The following is a 23,702-nucleotide window of genomic DNA, read 5'->3' on the forward strand; positions in this document are numbered from 1 at the left end:
TATGATAACAGCCCCTCTGCTTCCCGCTTTCCTCTTCCCTTCTCTCCCCAAGTTTTGTCCAGGCTCTTCAGGTGCCTCTGACCTCTCAGGCAGGAACTAGAGTCCACAGCATCTCAAAGGGCACTTACCAGCACTGTCGCTGTTCCCTGCTGGACTTCAGCTCAAGTGGTGACCTTTGGAAAGTCAGGGTAGCAGGGAAGGGTTTGGGGTTGTGCATACCAGCAGGACAGAGCTTCCCAAACTCCCAGGAGTGGATTTCGCCCTGGAGGAGATGAAACAGCATACAGGAGAGGCACAGTGGAATCCGCTGCAGCCTCTGAGCGCCGGTGCCTTCCAGGTTTGTTTTAAAATAAAATCCCGGGGATCTGCAGGCAAAGACACCTACAACACCGAGCTGCTGGCCAACACTTTATCCCACTCTTCCTGCAAAGGCGCGCTCCCCCTTGGTCCCACTGAGCTGGCAGTGTCCCACCACCCAGGAAAATCCCCTTCCACCTGCTCCACACCTGCACAGGCGCACACAGCAGGCAGGCCTGGAGCCCCATCAGCATTAACGCCCACAGGCAGAAAGGGCAAGGGAACAGCCAGTCTTGCTCTCCCAAACAGCGACATCACATCTTCCCAGTCCTCCGTCCACAACCCTCTGCCCCAGCCCTGCATACAGGAGGGCAACCTTCCCTTTCAAGAACCCGTCCCCTCAATCCCCAACTCCTCCTTGTCTGCACTGTCTCTCCTGTGAGCCTGTGTCCAAGTGTCTCCTCCCTTAAATGGGCCTTGTTTGGGCTTACAGTTGCTGAGGTTTCAAATCCACGGTCAGCGGGCTCATTTCCGGGTGGTGGTTGAAGCAGAGCATCATGGTAGAAGGGTGTGAGGGAACAAAGCTGCTGTCCATTGGTGGCCAGGAAGAGGGTGGGGAGGCCGGGCTGATACATCATTCAAAAATAGAAGCATGTCCCAGTGACTAATTTCTCCAGACAGGCCCCACCTCCTACTAGCCCACACTGCTCCGAAGTGTAGTAAATGGTGGAGTCAGTGCCCTCTGGGCCAATCACCTCTCAACAGCATCATGACCTGATAGTGACCACCCATCACCTTGAGTTGATACCCTCTCTTGACCATCCCTCTTGTCTTTGTTCCCTTTGTTTCAAGACTCCCTGGGAAAGCAGGGGTGTCAGGCTGGTAGCTCACTTCCGCAGACTGCCTGCCTGGCACTTAGAGAGGTTCCCCACCCCGAGCATAAACCAAGGATGGTAGCAGGTCTGCGGGCTCTGGAGGAGATGGGAGCTGGCCTCAGTTCTGCTCTGTTCATCTGTGGGACCCAGGTACACAGCCGGTGTTGGGTGGGCACTGGTTCCCACCATCAGGACTCAACAGGACTGGTTCGGCCAGCTCAGCTGATCCTCAGGCGGTGCTGCCAGGCTGGGGCAGGCCTCTTCTGAGAAGCCGGGAACCAGGAACTTAACCTCTGAGCTCCCATTTCCCCACCCGTCGGACAGAACACCTGCCATGCTGCAGGAAAGGGGCAGAAGCAGAGCTGGAGATATGGAGGGTTTAGAGGGTTTAGAGGTGTTTGTCTCAGCTCCATCTCCAGCACAGGCTGGACCACTCTCTCTGTGTAGGGAGGGTTGTTGTTTTGGTTTGTTTTAGACAGGGTCTGTCTACCTTGTACATAGCGCTGGCTGTCCTGGAACTCACTATGTAGAACAGGCTAGCCCCAAACTCAGAGATCCACCTGCTTCTGCCTTCCGGGATTAAAGGCATGAGCCAAGCTGAACCCAGAATGTGTTTCTTTTTTGGACTTGGTTTCACTGTTTAATCCTGGCTGGAACTTGCTGTGGTGAAAGGCACGTGCCATCGCCCCAGGTTCCCCGGTATATTTGGTGTGTGATCCAGATCTTCCCTGTCATCCCAGCCCAGCCACTTCTCAGCGCTCACTCAGCCACTCTTCCCCTCTGCTTACCAAACTCTGGACACACTGGCCGTCCTGCTGTTCCGTGACGTGTGCCAGACAGAGGCCATAGGCACCTGGACTGCTCCTTCCCCTTGTTCCCAGCAGACTATCTTGTGCTTTTTTTGGTTTTTGTTTTGTTTTGTTTGTTTTGTTTTGTTTTTTGCACAGCACTCACAGAAATGTTGCTGACCGTTAGTCAGGGTCTTGTCGCTGTGAAGAGAGGCACCGAGACCATGGCATCTCTTATAAAAGAAACCTTTTAATTGGGTCTAGTTTACAGTTTCAGAGGGTTAGTTCATCATCATCATGGTGGGAAACATGGCGGCATGTTGCTACAGACATGGCAGGCGCGGTGCTGGAGAAGGAGCTGAGCGTTCTACCTCTGGATCCATGGGCGGCAGCAGGAGACCATGCCACACTGGCTAGACTTGAGCTTGTAAGACCTCAAAGCCTGCTACCACAGTGAATCACTTCCTCCAACAAGGCCACTCCCTATGGGCCAAGCATTCAAACACCTGCTGGAGGGGCGGGGGAGATGTCCTCTCTTCTGGTGGGGCCGTAGCATTCACCTCTCTTTGTAAACACCTTGTTTACTTTTATTGTGGGCCACCAGAGTGCCTACAGAGCCAGGCATGGTGGCACACGCCTTTAATCCCAGCACTCGGGAAGCAGAGGCAGGCAGAGCTCTGTGAGTTCAAGGCCAGCCTGGTCTACAAAGCGAGTCGGGGACAGCCAAGGCTGCACAGAGAAACCCTGTCTCAAAAAACCCTGTCTCAAAACAAAAACAGAGTGCCTACAGAATGGACATCCCCTCCATGGTGGAGGAGCCAGGTGTACCCTTTTCACCACTATATACGCACCACACCACGCACGCAAGCGTGCACACACACACACACACACACACACACACACACACACTGGATACTAGTGACTGATAGCCACCGAGCACTTCCTATGTGCCAGGCACTCCCTGCTCTCAGCCTTTGGCATATATTAGTTTATTCAGCCCAGCGAGGGGAGTAACAGGAGAGACCTGGGAGCCAGGAAGAGGCTTTGCCAGGATCACGATGCTGGGAAATGACAGCACCAGAATGTTTATGCAGCCCCGTTCCAGAGGAAACACGGCTGCATTAGCCTGCCTCTGCCGCTTTAACTGGCCACCTGGGATGATCCATTCACACAGAGAATGGGTGTCTTTTGTCTCATGGAAGTTCTGGTCTGTGGCCTGGCTCCGCTGTTCGTTTCCTTTATTTGTTTGTTTCCTTTATTTGTTTGTTTGTTTGCTTGCTTGCTCATTCATTTATTTATTTTTTGAATCTCAACCGCAGTTTCTCCTCCCTCCTTCATGACCACCCACCACTCCTTTATGGAAAAGGGCAGTGTTTTTGACATATGACAACCCAGGGCAACGCATAACAACAGGAGTGTGTGATGAATAAAACCACTCACTTCATGATCAGGAAGAAGGAGGAGGAGGACAGGTCCCACAGTTCCCTTTAAAGTCATGTCACCCATGACCTAAAGGCCTCCTACCAAGACCCCACCAACCAAAAGTTCCAAGTCGTTCCAATAGTACCAAGCTGGGAACCACACCTTAAACAGGTGGGCCATTGGGAGGCATTCATCTTCTACACATATGAACACTGCATGAGATAGGGTGTGTGTGTGTGTGTATGTGGTAACTTAAGGTTCCCTTTGTCTCTTCAAGTACATCAGAACACATATCAAAGAAACAAAGGCTGAGGTGGGGGCTTCTTTTGCAGACTAGACTCTCTCGCTGAGAAAACCCAGAGACATCAAACACTTGTACCACCCAGTAAGGCACCAGCCTAGAGTTGAGGAACAAAGGTCCCAGGGAGAAGAATATCTCAGAGGGGTGAGCCTGGCAACGGGGCTGCAGCTGCTTACCAGAGCTGCCTCAGGTGAGCAACAGGTTCATATGCACAAGAAACTAGAGGACAGATAGGTGAGAGCTTCCTGTTAGAAGCAGGAGGTCAGGATGAGGCGCTCTGGGAAGACTTTCAGGACCGCCCCCTCCCGCTCCAACAAGCTACACTCTTGAAAACCAGTGCGTGGGAAATAGTCCAGTTCTCCCACAAAGGAAGACCTGCTCTCAGTCCTCTCACTTGTTAAAGTGAAATGCCGGCCCCTTTGACAATGGCTTGCTAGACGCAAGAGTCAGCCCTTCCTGGAGGAGAGAAACCGCATCCAACCCTCACACCGGGTTTTTGTTGTATGTATTGTTCTGCATTCCAAAGACAGCGGTCAGATATGCCTTCAGAAAGGATGATCCAGAGGGAGGAGGGGAATCTAAAGTCTAATCGATATACAAATTCCATAAAACTGCATTAAACTAAACACACACACAAAATACACACAAATCAACACATACAACACTCACACATGCACACATACACACATTCACACACTTGCTTACAAAAGTACATAATCACACACATAAATATATATATTGCACATCTATATGCATAATCACACATGCAAATATATATGCACAAATGTCTTAGTTAGGGTTTCTGTGGCTGCAACAAAACACCATGACCAAAAAGCAAGTGTGTGGAGGGGGGGAGGGTTTATTCGGCTTACACTTCCAAAGCGCATGGCTTGCTCAGCCTCCTTTCTTACAGAACCCGGGACCACCAGCCCAGGGATGGCACCACCCACCATGGCTTGGGCTCTTCCACATTGATCACTAAATGAGAAAAATGCCTTACAGCTGGATCTCGTGGAGGCATTTCCTCAGCTGCGGCTCCTTACTCTCTGGTGACTACGTCTTGTGTCAAGTTGACAAAACCAGCCAGTGCGCATGAATTCACACATCTGTGCACACATATGCACAAAAACAAAATAAGGGAAACTGCCTTCGTGCTGGTGACCTGCCCTTTATTCTTGCAGGATGTTGTTGTTGGGGACACTGGTGAAGGGCATATGGCATTACTCTGTTCTTTTCATTTTTTTTTTTTTATTTATGTGTCCTTGGGGGTATGGAGAGATTGGAGGGGAACATGAATGCACAGGATTCCCTGGAGTTGAAGTTACAGGCAGTTGTGAACCACCAGGTGGCCATTGGGAACTGAATTTGAGTCCTTTGGAAGAGCAGCAAGAACTCTTAATCACTGAGCCAAGTCCCCAGTTCATGTCTATGTATTATTATTATTATTATTATTCAGCTGATTGGGGAAAAGGAAAAGAAACAGGAGGAAGGTGAAGGTGAGCCTTGACTGCCAATTTGGGACACTGGGTCACTGCGGGGTGAGGAAGGAGCTGATAAGCAGGGATGTGACTTGTGTTTGGGAAGGACCACACCGACTGGAATGGGGGGTTGGGGGAGAGCAGGGTAACAGGTGGCAGCCTGGGAAGGAAGTAGCTGCTACAACAATGGCTCCAGCTGCATTGCTGTGCTGGGACAGGCGTGTGAGGAGACAGGACTCAAGACAAGCAGACCAGTCGCTGGCTGGAGGTAGGCTAGGGCTGGGAAAGCTTAAAGGTGATGCCTCGGTGTCTGACGGAGGCCAGTGCAGCCATTTGCCCAGATGAGGAAGATGAGGAGAAGAAGCTGGAGGATCCATTCAACTTGGGACGTGCTTCTTTAAAAAGTTTGTGGGCCATTCTGGTAGAAACAGCTGGGATTCTGTTGGACATCTGGGCCAAGTGCTTAAGAGAGGCCAAGTCTGGAAAGTAAAATATAAGAGCAATCAGGAGGCCAGCTCAGTGGTTCCCAGCCTTCCTAAAGCTTCGGCCCTTTAATAAAGCTCCTCATGTTATAATGATACCCAACCATAAAATTATTTTTGTTGCTACATCATAACTGTAATTTTGCTACTGTTATGAATTGTTTTTTTATAATTTTTATTTTTTATATTAATCACAGGTTATTCACTCTGTATCCCAGCCATAGCCCCCTCCTTCGTTCTCTCCCAATCCTACCCTCCCTCCCTCATCTCCTCCCTGCCCCTTTCCAAGTCCACTGATCTGACATGAACTCAATGGCTGGCTCTTTGACCTCCCCCCACCTCCCAGGGAGGTGCAGCCTTGCTAGGCCACAGAGGAGGACATTGTAGCCAGTCCTGAAGAGACCTGATAAGCTAGGGTCAGATGGAAGGGGGGGAGGACCTCCCCATCACTGTTATGAATTGTAATGTGCTTTCCGATAGACTTGGGTGAACCTGTAAAAGGGTCCTTCAACCTCCAAAGGGGCCACTACCCACAGGCTGATCTAAAAGGAAAAGGATAAAGGGAACTGTGGACAGAAGAGCCCCAAGGGACAGTCCTAAAACAGCACTTCTTAACAAGGCACACATCGAGAGCATCACTCCCTGGGTGAACGGGACGTTTCCAGGGTGCACACATCCTATCTACAACTCCAGCAAGTATGGGAAACTTGACTTGACGAGGGAGCAAGCAAATGAAGAGCCCTGATTTGTTATTGCTCTTGTCAGTGTGCCAAAATGCCTGGCAGGAGCAATATAGGCAAGGAGATGTAGCCAGGTGTTGTGGTGCACACCTTTAACCCAGCACTCAGGAGGTAGAGGGAGGTGGGTCTCTGAGTTCAAGACTAGCCTGGTCTGCAGAGTGAGTTCCAGGACAGCAGCTAGGGTAAACACAGAGAAAACCTGTCATATATATGGAGAAAGCATTTCTTCTGGTTCATTATCCAGAAGTATAGTCCATTACAATAAGGATAGAAAGTGGAAAGCATGGCGACCAGGACATGGCTCCTTTAAATTTTGGTGCAGAGAGGAAGACTAGAAGTAGGGTAGGACCGGGCAGGGCTGTAACCCAAAAGGAAGGCCTGCTCCCCAGCTGCCTGCCAGGTAGATCTGATGTCCCAAAGATTCTACAACCTGCCCAAACAGTGCGACCAGCTGGAGATCAAGTGTGCAAAACACAAGCCCGTGGGTGACATTTCGCATCCAAACCATAGCAACTTGTCAGGAAAAAAACACATTCAAGTTAAGGAGCAAAGCAAGAGCCCAAGATGGGAGCCAAAAAATGAATTAGAGATCTGGGGGTGGAGTGAAGGAACCTGTTACCTAGTGGCTCTTTCTGTTAGCAGGCACAAGGCGGCCTATTAAAACCCACACTCCTCTCTCTCCCCATTCCACTGCAGGAGACCCTGGAATCTGCATTGCTAAGAGGTCTATAGGTACCACCTCTGTGATGGAGAACTGCATCAAGATTCTTGTGGTTGGTGCTGCCAGCAGGGAAGATGGGTCCCTGTGAAATAAAGACTAAGAAGGTCTATCAATTTCTGCTTCCCACAAGGTCGCTGGTAACTGTGAGAGAGGGAATTTCAGTGGCATTGTGGGAGTGGAAGCCAGATTGCAGCGGGCGGAAGAATGAATGGGAGGCGAGAAAGGGAAGACGGCAAACACGGACCCCTTTTGGGAGACGTTGTTATGAGAGACAAAAGCTAAGAGCATCATCCCCCTCAAATGCTGTCCTCCGTCTCCTGGAGAAAGTTGGAAGAGATGATCAAGGAAATTTGGAGGCTGAGTAAGAATTGCCACAGACCCTCAGAACTTTCCAGGGAGACAAGCTGGGAGCTGGCACGCGCCTAGCTGAGTTCATGCTGCCAAGCCTCCAACCAAACCGGGTGTGTGTGCTCTCAGTCTACACACTCAGATTAGTGATAATCCAGTGTCCCAGATCAGACCTTGTTACTGCCCTCCCTGAAGCTCTCCAGCAAGTTCTCCATTCTCCCCTCACAGCAGGGGCCATTTATGTTTTAAACCCCTCCATCTAGTACCCTACTTCCTTCTGTGTCTTCACTCCGACCTACACTGCACTGGCCCTGCACCCAGGCCTCCTGGAGCCACTGCCGTTTTCCAGGCAATTGTATCCCACTCTCATTGGCCTTCTGGTCATCTTGGGTTCTGCCCATTTAGGTATTACACTTAGAGGAGCCAGTACCCTGCCAACCTCTGCTATAGAAACGTGAGGAATAAATGATCCATGTCTTTTGGTGGCTCTCTTCCTGCTGGACTATAGGTACCTTCCCCAGAATCACCAGCGTGGCCAGGGCTGAGCCACCTGTAGATGCCAGAAAACCGGCTCGTGTGGCTTCTCTAATGATCACATGTTGAGCATAGAGTAATCGTTTAAATTATGGGGTATCCCACTAACCCTTTGATCCACTCTTCACCTTCCCCTCACCAAGCCGCACTAACACTCTTTGGTCATTTCCGCCCGAGAAGAATCAGAAGCAGGTTCCAGAGAGCTGCCTCTGATGGTACAAGGGTCTCGCAGCTCCTAGGGCAAGGCGACTCTGGTGCATGCTAGGGCAAGAAGAATTGAGTTCCTTCTCCGGGATTACTCCTTGATTCTCTCCTTCAGTCTCTCAAGTTCTACACATCGGTTCAGACCAGACGGGATTACCGACGCTGTTACCTGAAAGTACTATGCTGAGAATCAATGAGACTGTCACAGTAAAGCACTAAAACACTACATAAACTCTGGTTATCAGGCTCTTGAGGGCCTTGTAAAATAGCAGATCGGCGTCACGGCACCAACAAACTGCATCTGTCATTTTTCAGTGAAGAAAACTCCCAGGGCAATACACCTTCACCAAGTTTGCCTCTCTCCAAAGACAACTTCAGCCTCTGGCCGGCTGCTCCGGCATATTTAAGACGACTAAGAGCGATGCCCCGCCTCCCCAGTCTCTAAGCCACGCCCCTCACGTAAGCGCCGACCTCCTAGGCCCTTCGGAATCAATTGGCACCTCTCTAGACCAATAACAAGTGAAACTGCTGTCAACGTCCGGTGCGGGGGCGGGACTTCCGTACTGGTTGCTAAGACACTCTTGCCCGCTCCTTGACAACCCTGGCGGGGGGTGCGCTGGCAGTGGCCTCGGCTCCGGCCCCCGCGGGAGCAGGTGAGGCCGCGGAGTGCGGTGGGCAGCGCGGTGGGGCGGGCCGGCCCTAAGGGAGGGCGGTAGGACGCGCGGGGCGGACAAGGCCTGTCCCAGGACGAGGCCCCACCTAGGTCCCCAGACCACGGTTCCCGGCCAGGACCTCCTCCCCGCCTTGCCCCACGTAGGGGACGGTGGAGCTCGGCAATGACATTGCGCCCCACTACCACTACTCTGCAGGCCGCTCCTCCTCACCCACCCTGGGTCCCGTTTAGCTCGGTGCCCTCGCATTCGCCCTCTTCTGACTCGCGCAGCACTTTGTCCCCTCGCCGCCTCGCTGCTGCTGGCTGGTGAGCTCAATCGCCTCGTCCCAGACCGCTTGGTTTGCAGATTTGGCGACGTCCTGGGATTCCCTTCCGTTGGGGAGGACTCAGTCTCCCCATCTATAAAGACGAAATTGGGTTGAACGGTCGCAAAGGCCTTCTGGACTCTGACGTCCTAGGATGTTGTTCTGTCAGCTCCTGGGGAGGATGTGTTTTTCCCTCCTTTTATGTAATGCGCAGAACTTGTCAAACCTAAGTTGGATTTTCTCAGTTGTAAAAATCCTGGCGAATTACCTGAGATCTCCGTGGGCACCAGTGAGTGCATCTATAAAGCCAATATTCTCCTTTGGCAATTGAAGTACAAAGGGTCCAGTCCAGTGCAGATTTAGGACTTGGTAACTTGCTGTTTTGTTTTTTGTTTTTTTTTCCTGTGTGTGTATGTGTTCTTGTGTGTGCAGGTCCATGTGGAGGCCAGAAGTCATTTGGTGTCTTCACACAATCACTCTCCACCTTATTTTTTGAGGCAGGGTCTCTCATTGCTGCTAGGCACTCACCATCGGCCTAGATGGCCAAGGATCCTTCCAGCTGCCTCTCCACTGCTGGGGTCACAGGCATGGCGGCTACACTCGGGTCTTAATGCTTGTGGAGCAAGCACTTTATAAACTGACCCATTTTCCCCAACCCCCTAATTTCCTTTCTTTGTCTCTTCCTCCCTCACACTTTCCCTCCTAGGAGGAACTCAGAGATTTCCTGTGGAGCTGGTGCCACTTACTGTCCACCATCTGCAGATAGGTCTCAGACCTGCCCTTTGGCCTTGATCTTTCCCCTGTACTCTCCAGTTAGGGATTCTTGGGGTGCAGATGGGGTGAGGAAACTGGGGGAGGTTGATATGGTGACGTGAGAGCAAGACCCCCTAGCTTCCCTCTCCCAGCCGTCCTGTCATCTTGTGCTCCTGATCAGACGTCTCCATTTGCCTTTCTCCAGCTGGCCTGCCAAAATCAAGCTGGCCCGCTTCTCTACCTGCCCCATCTGTTCTTCCTGGTCACTGAGGAAGTTACCAAGTTATCATGGTGCTGACTCCGTGGGGATATCACATCCTTTCCATTCCCTAGGCTGCCGTTCTGGTGCAGGCCTTCAGTGCCTGTCACTTGGGCTGTTGCCGCAGCTTCCTAACTGCTGTCCCTGTCAATCCAACTCACCAGTCACGGTGCTGCCAGCTTGCAACCCAAGTGCTTCTGAGGTGGTAGCAGCAGTATCAGGAGTTCAAGCTTGTCCTCACTTGCTCAGTGAATTCAAGGCCACCCTGTGTTATATGAGAGCCTATCTCAAAACACAAAATTGCACTTTTTTGCCAAGGTTTTAGGGTCTCCTGCACTTCCACAACCCATCCTCAGCCTCCCCCCCGCGCCCCGATCTGCCTCCCAGTCCCAGGAAGCCTTGAACTTTCTCTTGCAACCACTGCATTGCTCCTGTGTGCAGTCTCCTGTCATGCCTGCTTGGCAGGACTCTTCACTCACCAAGACTGACCCCCGGCTGCCCTTAACTCTGGGCTTCTCTCGCTGTCCTCCCACCCCCTCCTAGTTCTCTTTGTTCTCTTTCATTTCTTTCCACCTTGGGTCAGGTTTCACCTATGCTGGAAACACCATGACAGCGGTGCTGCCCCCTGCATGGTTACAGTGGAGTTGTCAGTTGTCGAAAGCTTGGTTTTGAACTCATGTGTACGTGGAGTGGGATCTGGCCCTCCATGTCTCAGCTGGACGGAGAGTCACTTTGCTTTGCTCAGCCAATGCACTCATCAGTAACACAGGGAAAACAGTGCCTGTCTGGCAGTTTGTTGGGGGTAGTGAATTTTTGAGAGCCTGTGTGTAGAATTCCTCTCCTGGGCACTAGCTGAAGTATTAAGTAATTATTATGTTTTGAAAATTGTGTGTATATACATGTTCATGTGTAAGAGAGCCTATGTGTATGTTTGTACATGCATCTGGAGGCCAGAGACGGATGACCAGTATTTTTCTCAGCCACTCTGCACTTTTTTTTTTTTTTTAAAGACAGGTTCTCTCTTCACGTATTGACTATATTGGGTGGCCAGCAAGCCCCAGGGTCCTCCTGTCCCTGTCTCCCCAGCACTGGGATTGCAGCACTGAGCACAGTACTCAGCCACCTCTGGGTGGCTTACATATGAGGGAAAGAGAGGATGCGAGCATGCATATGCGCCTCCAGTGTACGTGTGGAGGTCAAAGGGCAACTTTTGGGAGCTGTCTCTCTCCTTCCACTTGGGCTTGAACTCGGGTTGTCAGGCTTACACAACCAGTACTTTTACCCATGGAGCCGTCTTTCCAGCTCTGCACCCAGCTTGTGTGGGTGCTGGGAATCTGAACTCAAGTCCTCAGGCTTGTGCGGCAAACCAAGCTGAGCCATCCCAGCTCCAGGGTTCAGTAAGTATTATTGGATGGCTTTGAATGGACCTCTCCCCTCCCAGGAGGCCATTGAGATATAATGTAATTACACTTTGGATATCTTTTGGACTGCTGCCATGTGTCTGCCACTGGACTGCTCATTCTGGGATAGTCAACGAGACTGCAGTCCCTGAGCTCCGGAGGATTGTCTGGACTCACGACCCACAGCGAAATCGTGATCACTTGTAAGATGTGACTGATGATTAGCAGTCATCATTTGTTTCCCAGGAAAGAAGTCAGTGCCGAGTGCAATTTGATCCTGTGATAATGTCACTCTTAATTTCTTACGTTCAAATCTGTTCTGCTGGGTGAGGAAGAAGTGAGGGAGGCTGGGTAACCCGTGCCGCTGGCAGCTGCTCTCATGCAGAGCCCATGGCTGCCATGGTTCTGACTTTTATTATGCTGTCTCTTAAGGAAAATGTTTGGGATCTCATCCAAATGTGGCTGTGCCCGTGGGGGTGTACTGTGAGCACTGTCGTTTAGCGCGCCGCCGTGTCGGGCAAAGAAAACGCTGAGTCGCCTAGCTCAAGCCAGTCAGCAGATGTCTCTCCTAACTCCACCCCTCCCGCCTCTTCTTCCCCTTCTCTCCCCTCCCTCTCCGTGATCACAGCACGAAGAAGTTTATACTGGGTCTCAGTAAAATTGAGAAATAAAGACCTTTTACAACCAAATGAGATAGCTTTTGAAACATAGAAAAGTAATTTGTTTTGTTTTTCTGTTTGTTTTCAAGACAGGGATTTTCTGTGTAACAGAGCCCTGGCTGTCCTGGACTTGCTTTGTAGACCAGGCTGGCCTTGAACTTACAGGGATCCACCTGTCTCTGCCTCCAGAGTGCTGGGATTACAGGTGTACACCGCCATGCCTGGCCTGGTAACTTTTTTTTTTTAAGGGACTGGAGTTATCCTCTCCCTATTGTCAACCTACCTCTTGTTTACAACAGATGAAGCCAGACTTCCTTCCATTTTCCCTTCCAGCTTGCCCTCCTCCTTCCCTCCCCCCTTTCCTTCTTTTTTCTTTAAGAAAAGTTTCTTAACACATGGTCTTATGCCGGGCGGCGGTATTTGCTCAGGGCTTCTCAGAGAAAGCCTGAATCAGGAAAACCAAGGTGGGTGGGATTGGGGGGACAAGGTTGTCTGTTGCCTTGTTTGGTCTGAAACCCATTATGTAGGCCAGGTTGGCTTCTGAGTGCTGGGATACATGCATGATGCCGCCACACCCAGCTAGCTGATGGGCTTTTGATGCCCTTACAGTGAAACTGGAGACCGCAGCCCGGCAGCCCTGGGTTTGCTCCTCACTCTGTCCCAACCTGGGTAGCCCAGGCCTTTGGGGATCCGGTCACCACCTGACCTCCGTGCTGGTGTGCCTGGACCCTTCTTCTCCTCACCATGTCAGCTCTGCTGTCATTTGTTTGTAGAAGCAGGGTGCGGAATGGCAGAAAAAGCAGCGATGGGATGACCAAGATGCCCAGTGCATGCCCCTGTGTGGGTGAGTGGGAGGCACAGAGGAACTACAGCGTGAGAAGATAGAGCTACTGTGGGTTATCTATTGCCCAAGCATCATCTCAGTTGCCAGGATTTATTTAAAGCATGTGTTGCTTTAACGTATTATATTTTTTTCATACTATTAATGGTCAAATTAATGTTCTGCATAAAAGAGAAAAACAAACTCTCTCAAGTGATCTTTGAATGGCCATCATGGTTAAGACAGCTTTCCCTTTCCTTTGTCCTCAGTTAGCTATTCTTGTCATTCTCCCGTGCTTGTCTATAATAGACTAGCTATGCTGGCAATGCATTCAGCCTTGGCCTCTATTACAGCCACAATTTTCTCCTTAAAAAATAAAAATGGGGGAGATGTGGGAGGCACAGAGGTCCTTGTGGTCACAGATAAGCACAAGAGGAACCTGGAACGTTAAACACACAAGGTTGCTTCCGGAAGGCTGGGAGCTGACATGGTTCATAGCCTGGGGACCTTTGTGCTATCTGTGTGTCTGAGATCACACTGGATCTTCCCCAAGACTCCCATCGTGAGCTTGTCAGTCTACAGAACCTGTCTTGATGGAAGATGTCCCACATACTCTACAAAGGGCTTTGATGTGGTCATGTCTTGAGCTTTATTGTGTACATGGGATTGATTTCATTATCACCAGGAGACTTTTCATCAGATTGCGCTATTGTTAAATATGTCTACAATAAACTGCTCCAGGTCAGAGTCTAGAAGTGTGAATCAACATAGGCTACTCAGTCGTATTAAACTGAACTATCTTCTTGCCTCCCGCAGTTTGTTACTCTGATGGCTATGGTGGTCACAGAGACACGCCCCCATACCACCTCTCCAGTGGGTAGAGGCAGGAGGCAGACACAGATAGGTGGCTAACCTGGAAGGTGCCAATATTTAATTTATTTCTTGTAAGGAAAAAAACATAGAAGGTGAAGCCAGGAGTATGGATCTGGGCTCAGATCCTGGCTCTATAAATGTTGGCTCTTGGGCCCGTGATCAAACCTCCCCAACCACTGGGTGCCTTTTGTCCCTCCTCCCCTAGGGCCCTCCTAAGATTTGGAAGCCAGTTCACTGGGGAGCTCCTGTAGAGTTGTAGCAACTAACGTGAAGATGAAGGTAGACCATGCCGCCATTGGTCCAGCCCAGCCTTTACTGGTGTCCTCGTGACTCTCTCTTCTCAGTGCTAAAGCAGAGTCCGTCCCACAGCGGGCCTGGGGGAAGTGGGCACGTGCTGGGCCCAGTGTACGGTTGCCTCCTGTGAGGAAAGAGGGAAAGGCTCCTTCCTGCCACCCAGCAAAGGTGTTGACCCTCCTGTGAAGTAGAGCCTGCTCAGCCCCCGTGCATGCGTGATGAGGCTTAGGGGAGGAGCGCCCGTCAGGGTCAGAACAGATGTGAATCCAGACCCACCTGCAGAACCTGTCTTTGGGAAACACCTTGACACACTCCAGAAGGGTCCTGTGGTTTCTCGTTTATGTGCTGGGTTATAAGCCTAAGGACCAAGAACGTTCCAGGCATTAAGTGTCAGCATATATGCAGATGAGCACACACATGTATATGCACGCACAGCTGGCAGATATTTTTTGACCTCGTTTCTCAGAGACCGTGAATTTTCCCCCTACCTCCCACACAACTCTTACCCTCTTAAAGATTCTCCTCAAATACTTCAGAAGCAAAGTAACAAACAGTGACTTAAGGTCACTGTCATAAAGAACAAAGGCCTTCCAGACAGGCGCACTGGCTTTGACAAGGCAGTGGGAATCCCTCTGTGAACCTCTTGGGCGAGGTTCCACAGAGCACTAACGGAGTCCTGGGGGGAGAGCAGATGCCACCATGGGCCAGATGGTGGTGTTGAGCTTTTGGTGGCCCGACTGTTGCACACTTTCATTATTAAAAAGTGTGGCCTGGTCTGATGCAGCCTCTCCCAGACATGAGCTCATTCGCATGGGAGATTGATAAGGTTATTAAAACCCCAGTTGTGCTATTTTGGGTAGCATCCGTTCAGCAGGGAGTGCTAATCGTGGCTGAACGACTGGAGCTGTACCAGAATGATACAGGTCATAAAAATCCCTCTTCCCTCTCTGTGGAAGCACGTCATCTGTAACAAGTCCCCTTCCTCCGTGAGTCTTACCGTTTTGGATTGCCAGGAGTATATGCAGTGATTAGGAAAAGCTGTTCGTGTTCATGAGTCATGGTCATAGCATATTTGGTTGAATAATGTTGTCTGAGTTCTGTATGGAAGATTGATAGCCCCAGAGAGCAGAGCAGCAAGAACCACAGAGGACCAGTACTTCACACCACTCACAGGAAGCTCATGTCAGCCTGCCAAGAATGAGAACAGCATCTCAAAGACAAAGCTCAGGCCTGGCTGCAGCCCCTTGTTCAGGGCTCCAAAGCCAAGGAAGTAGGCAGAATTCCATTCTTTTAAAGAACCAGAACCTAGACTCAATGTTTCGTCGGTTTGTTGACTTGTATATCTATTTTTGCAGCTTCAGGGATAGAACTCCGGGCCTTTGACCAGCCAAGCAAGTGCTTTTCCATTTAGCACACCTGCAGCCCCTCCACATAAATGTTCTGACTTGGCATCCTCCCCTCCACGCCACTGCTCCCTAGAACTATCCTGGGGTCTTTCCTGAAGAGGGGACTCTGGTAGCACCCCTGAAGTCCTGTGTGCTTCCACAGATTCTATAGACGTACACCCTGAGTTCTGTGTTCTCTGCCTGGCAGCCTTTCTCAGCTCTGAGAATCAATCTACTTGAGTTGAAACACTTAAGTAGAAGATGCTAGAGCAGCTGCTTCCACACTTTAAGTTGTTCCCACTTGGGATTCTCAGAGGTAAACAAAGCAGAGAGCCCTGGCACCCCTGCCAGTACCGCCTTGTGAAGGTGGCCGAGTTGCTGGTGAAGTGGCATTACTACAGCTGGAGGCGAAGGCTGGGTTGGCAGACAGGCTTTAACCCAGTGAGCAGAGATGAATGGCCCATCAGATTTTTGTGGAACAAGAAACCTGACCAGAAAGTGCAGTGGGATTGTGCCTGGTAAACAGCCAGCTCATATGTAGAGACAAACAAAACCTGCTAAAAGCCAAGCTGTACAGACGCCCAGAGTTAGAAGATAAGGGGAGCCATCTGTCCTCTGGGAAAACACCAGTGTTGTGGAGTGGTGGAGTCCATGCCAAGCATTGAGCCTTGCTCGAGGGTGCAACAGGGTGGTGCTGAGGCTGGCCGCAGCATCTGAGATGTGTCAGTTAACAGTGTGGTGCAGGGGGAAAGAGTACCCTGAGTCTCCGTGCTCAGCCAGGCCAGACCACAGTCACCCCAGGACCGCACACACTGAGAAGGGAGGGGGAGCACTCACATTACTGCCAGGCCATCTGAGCCGCACTTGTGGTCAGGGGTGCAGGCAAGGGCCCACATGTCAGCATGAAGTGAGGTATCTGCTCCAGGGCAATGCTGTAGCCATTAGCTTGCCACTTTCCTGAGCTGAGTGACCTCAGGCCAGAGCTGAGTGGCAGCTCTCCGGTCTCCACTCCCATGCTCTAGCTTCTGCGGCCATCCTCACAGAGTGCTGGGAATAGGGGCTAGTGAGTAACAGTAATCCACATTACCTGCTCTTACCACCTGCTGGTCAGGCACGGTGGCCTACGCCTGTATTCCCAGCTACTTCAGACTGAGGCAGAAGGATCATTTGAGTCCAGAAGTTTCAAGCCAACCTGAACAACACTGTCTCAAAATATGTATCTGTATACATACCACTTGGTTAATATGCTGGGCATCTTGGTGTTCAGTGGCCATGCAGAGAAATTTAACTTAGGTATAGATTTAAGAAATGTCTCTGTGTCAGGTGATGGTAGCACATGCCTTTAATCTTAGCAGTTGGGAGGCAGAGGCAGGTGGATCTCTGAGTTCGAGGCCAGCCTGGTCTACAGAGTGAGTTCCTGGTCAGCCAGTACTACACAAAGAAACCCTGTCTCAACAAAACAAAACACAAATGCCGCCATGATGGCCTGAGGTGTCTACTGTAAATTGCTAAGAAGGGTTCACCGTCACAGTGGTTTGCATTCATACATTTCAGTACCTCCTCGAGAGGAAGCGCTTTGATTTTATTTTAGGATGATGAAGAAGCATCCTGACTTCTGCAGAGCTGACAGTCATTTAAGCTGCAGTGCATCTGTTTATAAAAAGCCCTACCTGTTGTTAGATGCCCAGATATGATGGGGAGGGGCTTGTGCCTAGAAAAAAATGTAGAAACCCTGTCTTGGGGATAGAGGGGAAAAAAAAAGAGTCTAAAACTGCTATTAAGTCCCCTGGGAGCCAGAGGAAGGGGACAGACACTGACCAAGTGACACCCAGTTGCCTGCTTTACAGGCCTTATCTCATTGACGTCACAGGGTGTGGCCCCAGTCACTGATGAGAACTCATTTGCCCCAGGCTGTGCTGCTGGTCATTGGCTGAACTGATACCAGTGCCTGGGCCTTCCAGCTCCTGGGACCTAGTGGCTCTGGGTAGAGTTAGCAGGGACCATCAAGGCACTTAGTAAGTCAAGAAAGCCACCACACAGCACAGTGGAGCAGCACTCTGCAGAGCAGGGTCCTGCAGAAGAGCCCCTCCCTTGGGGACAGCCCAGATTGCCAATGGTCACCTGTGCATTTGGCCTCCTTCCTACCAGACAGGCTGTCATCAGCCCTCAGAAACTGTCCTTGCTAACTGGTAGCTCTCCCCTCCACCCTGGGTCTGGCCCGCAGTCAGTATCTGTCTTGACAATGACAGTGTGTTCTTGCAGCATCTCGGGTTGACTCACCCTCCGTCTGCAGACTTGCTGGCCATTTGGGAAAGGAGGCAGAGGCGTTGAGATGGGGAGGTGTCAGATTGTCACTGAGACATTTCTAATTTGTGATGTGTGGTTTTGAAGCCAACTCTTTCCTCCTGCTTTTCCTGTTTTCTGCAGCACCCCTTGGGGAAAGACATTTTCTGCTCCCGCCAAGTTGGCAAGGCCTGCTTCCCGAGCCCGGCGGGCGCTGTGACTGCTGGGCCCGGTGCCTCCTGAAAGCCCTACTCTCCTGAGGGCACACTGGGAAGATCATGGGAGAGGCAGAAGGCAAGAAAGAGGATGCTGACTATAAGCGGCTGCAGACCTTCCCCCTGGTCAGGGTAAGCTTCAGGAGGGAGGAAAGTTGCCACCAGGTCCCGCGGCCTGCAGGTGGGTGGAGCTTGCAGCGAGGAGACCAGGGCTCTGCTGGCTCCAGCCCAAACATCTACAGTCACAGCGATTCATTCCTTCATTCATTCATTCATTCACCAAGTTGTGCCCAGGCCACCTGCTATATGTCACAGGCAGAGATGGTGGCCAACAAGGCAGATGATGGTCCCGCCGCCATGAAAGCACACAGTGGCAGGCAGTAAGTGCTAGAAAGAAAAACTGAGTGCTATAGGGGCCGATGCCTGGAAGAAGTCAGATCAGTGACTGTCATCAAGTTAGGCGGCAGGCCCTACAGGGACCTGAGGAAGGATCTGCCCCTCAGAGAAGCAGCAGGCGTAGGAGACTGAGTGGGACAAGTTCGGCCTCGTCAGGTCTGGCTTGAGCCCCTTAAGAGTGGCAGGTCTGAGGGGCAGAGTGATGGTGGTGTCGGCCTGTGCAGGCCTGGATGGTAGCCGCTCGAGGAACACGGTGAGGAGTATGGCTTCTGTCCTGAGGTCCCAGGAGCAGTGAAGGGACAGACGTTGGTGGCATTGACTCATGTTGTTTTCGTTAGTCGCTCTCGTTGTACTCAGGAGTGGATTCAGAGGACCATGTTAAGACTGACATGAGATGTAGTAGTCAGGCCTGTAGTGGAGATGTGAGGTTGGCCCTGGCCAGGGTGCTCACTATGGGTGGGGTCTGGGTGCCCAGGGAAGAAAGTGAAGGTGGGGCTCCCCCTACACATGTTCCTCGCAGAGGGCCATGGGCCCCAGAGTCTGTAGTTCAGCTCCGTCGTTCCTGTTCTACCCTAGCTGTAGGCCCCAGCCAGGGATAAATCACTTGCCCAGGGATGAGCCAGGGAAGCCACCTAGTATTCATTCCTTAAGCTTAAGACTGAGAGGCTGGCCAGGAAGGCCAGGTCACGGCTAAGCCTCTCTCTGTTTGTCACCCTGCCCTGTCTCTAGCACTCGGACATGCCAGAGGAGATGCGAGTGGAGACCATGGAGCTTTGTGTCACAGCCTGTGAGAAATTCTCCAACAACAATGAGGTATTGCCATCAGTGCAGGCGGCCCCTCGTGCCTCTGTGACCCTGTGTGTGGTAGGGTGGCTCCAGAGCCACGTAGCCAGCTCTACAGACCTGCTGGGACAAGGCTAGAGCCTTGCTTGGAGGTGGTCACTATTCTGGAAGGCCAGTGAGAGGAGAGGTTGGTTCTAGCCAGGGAACCAAGGGCCACACTGAGCCCCAGAGGGAGGGAAGCCAACAGGGTCTCCACAGCACCTCTGCCCTCAAGCTCCTCAAGAGGGCTGTTTGGCTAGGGCATCTTCCTGGGCTCCATCCCAGCCATGAACAGAAGCCTGCCAGGCATTCATCCATGAATTCATCCATCCATTCAGAAAGGGTAGAGTCCCAGCTCCGCTATAGGTATTGGGCTCCGTCCTAGAAATGTGGCCACAGGTACCAGCCCAGCGGTGCCGTTCATGAGGCTGTGGTGAGGAAGGGTGGAGATGTGGCCACATCCCATCCACAGCCCTCTGTGACTGTTCTCAGTACAAACTAGTTCTCAGCTCTCACCCCAGAACCCGATCTGTAGGCTAGGGGTGATGGCACCTCTTTCCTCAGACAGAGGTGATGGGCACACAGTGCTCAGTGTTATTTCCTCTGGTCTCTGCAACAGCCTGTGTTTGTGTCCCTGTTTTCTGGTGCACAACTGAGGGTGTTGGTGCTGCTCTGGAGCCCAGAGTAGCAGCCAGCCCTCCGCTCAGGCTTCCTCAAGCCTCTGTGCCTCCCTGCCTCCACCAGTTCCTGACTGACCAATGAGGTGTCCAGGTGCTGTTCCCCTGTCATAGCCCTGCGGGGGGGCTGCTGTGTAGAAACAGCTGTGGTGATCTCGAAGGCAGACTGATGTCAGGCCGAGGCAGCAGCCTGTTTCTGTCCAGAGCTCAGCCCCAGGCTTCTCCTTCCTGGTGCAGGGGCTGGCTTGTGCCTGTCACTGCCCCTGATTGGGACCCTCTCCCTTCCAGAGTGCTGCAAAGATGATCAAAGAGACAATGGACAAGAAGTTTGGCTCCTCTTGGCATGTGGTCATCGGCGAGGGCTTTGGGTTCGAGATCACCCACGAGGTCAAGAATCTGCTCTACCTGTACTTCGGGGGGACCCTGGCCGTGTGTGTGTGGAAGTGCTCCTGACACCACCCCTGCAGCAGCCCTGCCTCTCTGGGCTGGGGAGCCGCCGAGGCTCTTGCAAGGAGAGTTGACAGTCTTTTTCTTTTGTCTTTGTGCCCGGTTTCCTGAGCCACACCTAGAGTGACATCTCCACTCCCAGGTTCTCCGTTGTCTCCCCCTAAGTCCTGAGCTGTGGACAGACATCTCTGTGTGCATGAGGGGTGGGATTATATGACAGGTGAAGGGGTGAGGTCATGGGATTTCCTCCTTAGAGTGGACTGGTCCCACTTTTTCATTCCAGGAGCCCCAAAGCCCTTCTACCCCCAGGGACTGCTGGGAAGTATCTCCCTCCCTTGTCATTAGTGGCTGTGTGGAAGCAGCCTAAGAAGAGACTCCTCTCCCGTCTCCTCTCAGGAGACACAGGGCACTTCTCTCCTTGTCATTGGGGAAGGGGCTCCCTCTCCCCTCCCCCAGCCTGACCCAGGGCCGAACAGACCACCGCATCCTACTGGACCAGCAGCAGTTCACAGTCCTGGCTTTGGCATCACAGTCTTCCTGTCCCCTTCTCCCAGCCCAGGCCACATGAACCTTTCACAGCACCTCCACCAGATCAGCGGCATGGCTGAGAGCCAGGGCCTGGTGCAGAGTGAGCTCTCCAGGTGTTGCTGAGCTCCGGTGAGACATCTGGGCCAGGAGTGCTCTCACCGTGAGGCCCCGTTAGCAGGGAAACCTGGCCTGCCAGGGACTTCATCAGGGACCGCATGCTATTTGTACTTCTTACCTTGCTGGCTTTTCTAGATTCTTTTTGAGTGTGGGAAGAAGGGTTTTAGTAGAAGGGTGAATCATATTTTACACAGTGGTCTTATTTATATAAACGTCTTGGTTTTTACAATTAAATGACCAAAAACTAAACTTAGTCTATGGAGTATTGAGGTTTCCCGGAACAAGGGCTCTGTTCAGCCCGAATCCGCCTGTGTGCGCGCCCAGTTGTAGCAGATTTCCATCAGATCCTCTGGACAATGATGCAAAGAGACCAGTGCAGTGCCTCTGGGGAGGGGTGAGTGAGTGTCTGGGCGTGTGTGTGCGTGAGTGCTCGTACGTGCCTGCGTGCAAGCCTATGCACAGGTCTGAAGTGTCAACATAGCCATCTGGGCAGATGTGAGGGGTAGGAATTAGCCCTTCTGGACCAGGAGGGAGGCAGCTCCTTGGCTCCATTGCTGCCAGAGAGATGGGCAGCCCTGTGCCTGGGACTGGAAGTGGTGCCCAGGTGGGGTGGTGCAGGAGGCGGTGAGGGGGCACCAGCCTGGAATAGTTGCGGCTGATCAACGCCTGCCTTGCATCTGTTCTTGCCTTAATCTGCCACACGTGGGTGCTGGCAAGTGAGGCTGGTTTAGCCAGCAGCCAAGGTGGAGTGGTGGCTGGGATTATGGGCCCCAAGGTCCCCAGATCTGATCCCTTTGTTATGTTCTAGGTCTCAGCAGCTTTGCCTGTAGAGTGGGTGTGACGCTTGCCTCCAGAGGCTGCTGGAGGATTTGCACAGCTGACACCCAAGTGGTGTGCACTAGCTCACCTGGGCTGGGGAACTCAGCAGGGTGGCGCTGGTGTAGGGTCCAGCCTGTACAGTACCACAGGCCCGCAGGCAGCAAGCCTGCGTCAGCACGGTCACTGTGGGCCCCGCCTGCTCCCAGGGAGTGCGGTTGTGTGGCCATTGTCAGGCAGATGGGTGATAGGGCACCACAGCAGCCCTGGGCAGTCTCCTTCTCTTCCTCCCCCACTCCTCCCCACCTTCTCCCACCTTTCTCTCCCCTCCCATTCCCCTCCTCCTCCTCCTCAACAGTATGTGAAAATATAATTATAGTTTAAGTATAAAAAAAGGACACTGTTACAGCTAGACATCAAATGCCCCTCTCCCTGTTGCCCCCACATAAAGCCATAGTTAACTGCCTAATGACACCGCTGGCGGTTGGCTTTAGTTGTGGACGCACCTGGAGTCACCTGGGAAGAGTCTCAATGAGGGACTGTCTGTAGTGGAGTGGCCTGTGGCCAGTCTGTGCGAGGTTGTCTTCAGCAATGTGGGAGGCCTTAGCCCACTGTGGGCGGCACCATTCCTAGGCAGGGGGTCCTGAACCCGTGAGAGCGGAGAACCAGCCAAGTGCGAGCAGGTGAGCACGTCTGCCCTGGACTGCGGATGGGATGTGACTGGCTGCTTCAGGCCCACTGTGACCTCCCCACAGTGACTGCAACCTGGGATTCAGATCTGAAGAAAACCCTTTCTCCCTCCGAAATTTTTCAGGATATTTTATTATGGCAACAGAAATGAAACTAGGACACCTCCAACTTCAGCTTTTCTTCAGTACAAGGCAAGCATGAAACATATTTCACGTAATTACTTCTGCACACCTAAGAAGTATTTATTATAATTACTCCCATGTCTCTGCTAATATGTAACACACATGACTCCAAACACCGAGCCCCAGAACCTGTGCAAAGGGCCAGGTGTGGCTGCATGCACTCAGAATAAATAAGCAAAAATGTAATAAGGTGGAGAGCAGTTGAGGAAGACACCCAATGTCAACCTCAGGCTCGTTCACACACACACACATACACACATACACACACACACACAAACACACACACACTGCAGGATGGCCCTCTAGTTACTGCACAGCCCTCCACCTTCATGGTATAAATTCTTCTTTCTAAAAAGAGAAATGCTCGTAGAGGACACCACGGTCATGTTCAGGTCTCAGTCAGATACCTCCGTCCACCTCAACACAAGAGCAATGACCAGTAGGGACGGAGTGGAGATGAACCACTCAAGAGATCCGTTTCTTGACAGCTGTACGTTGTACGTGGTCATTGCAACTGGGGTGTTGACCTTCCTCTGAGCACTTCTGTACAACATCAACAGCCAACAAAGCCCTCCAGGCTCCTAGGACTGTGTCAGGTTAAATGCATTTGGGAAAGGAACCATTGCATTAGCAGAAGTCAGAACCCCAAACCTGAAGACTGTTGAGTGTCAAACCTCTATGTTCACACCTGTGTAAGATGACCCAGTTGTCTGCCACTAGCTTTTCCAGAAGGAGCATGCTGTGGGTAAGGACGCTGCCTCCGCTCACAGGTGCATGCACCGCCAGGTGCCTCGTTGGGCCTAATTACAGGCGGTTCACCTAGCAGCTCACGTGGTGTGTGCGCGCACACCTGTTCTGGCCCACAAAGACAGATGCTAGATAGCTGTGCAAATGTCCACGTGTGTGTGTGTGTGTGTG

The 23,702-nt window shown here is 51.8% G+C and overlaps 1 protein-coding gene across 1 annotated transcript; it reads left to right on the forward strand.

Annotated features, from left to right (window-relative positions):
• The first annotated feature begins 8,739 nt into the window (after positions 1 to 8,739).
• Positions 8,740 to 21,345, forward strand: Dnal4 (dynein axonemal light chain 4). Its single transcript, XM_021652413.2, has 4 exons — positions 8,740 to 8,843; positions 18,039 to 18,241; positions 19,235 to 19,318; positions 20,293 to 21,345. Exons 2-4 carry the CDS (start codon positions 18,173 to 18,175, stop codon positions 20,455 to 20,457), a joined length of 318 nt encoding a protein of 105 aa, XP_021508088.1. The 5' UTR covers positions 8,740 to 8,843; positions 18,039 to 18,172; the 3' UTR covers positions 20,458 to 21,345.
• Positions 21,346 to 23,702: the final 2,357 nt, after the last annotated feature.

The sequence above is a fragment of the Meriones unguiculatus genome, chromosome 8, assembly GCF_030254825.1.
Source record: "Meriones unguiculatus strain TT.TT164.6M chromosome 8, Bangor_MerUng_6.1, whole genome shotgun sequence".
NCBI classification, from domain to species: Eukaryota; Metazoa; Chordata; class Mammalia; order Rodentia; family Muridae; genus Meriones; species Meriones unguiculatus.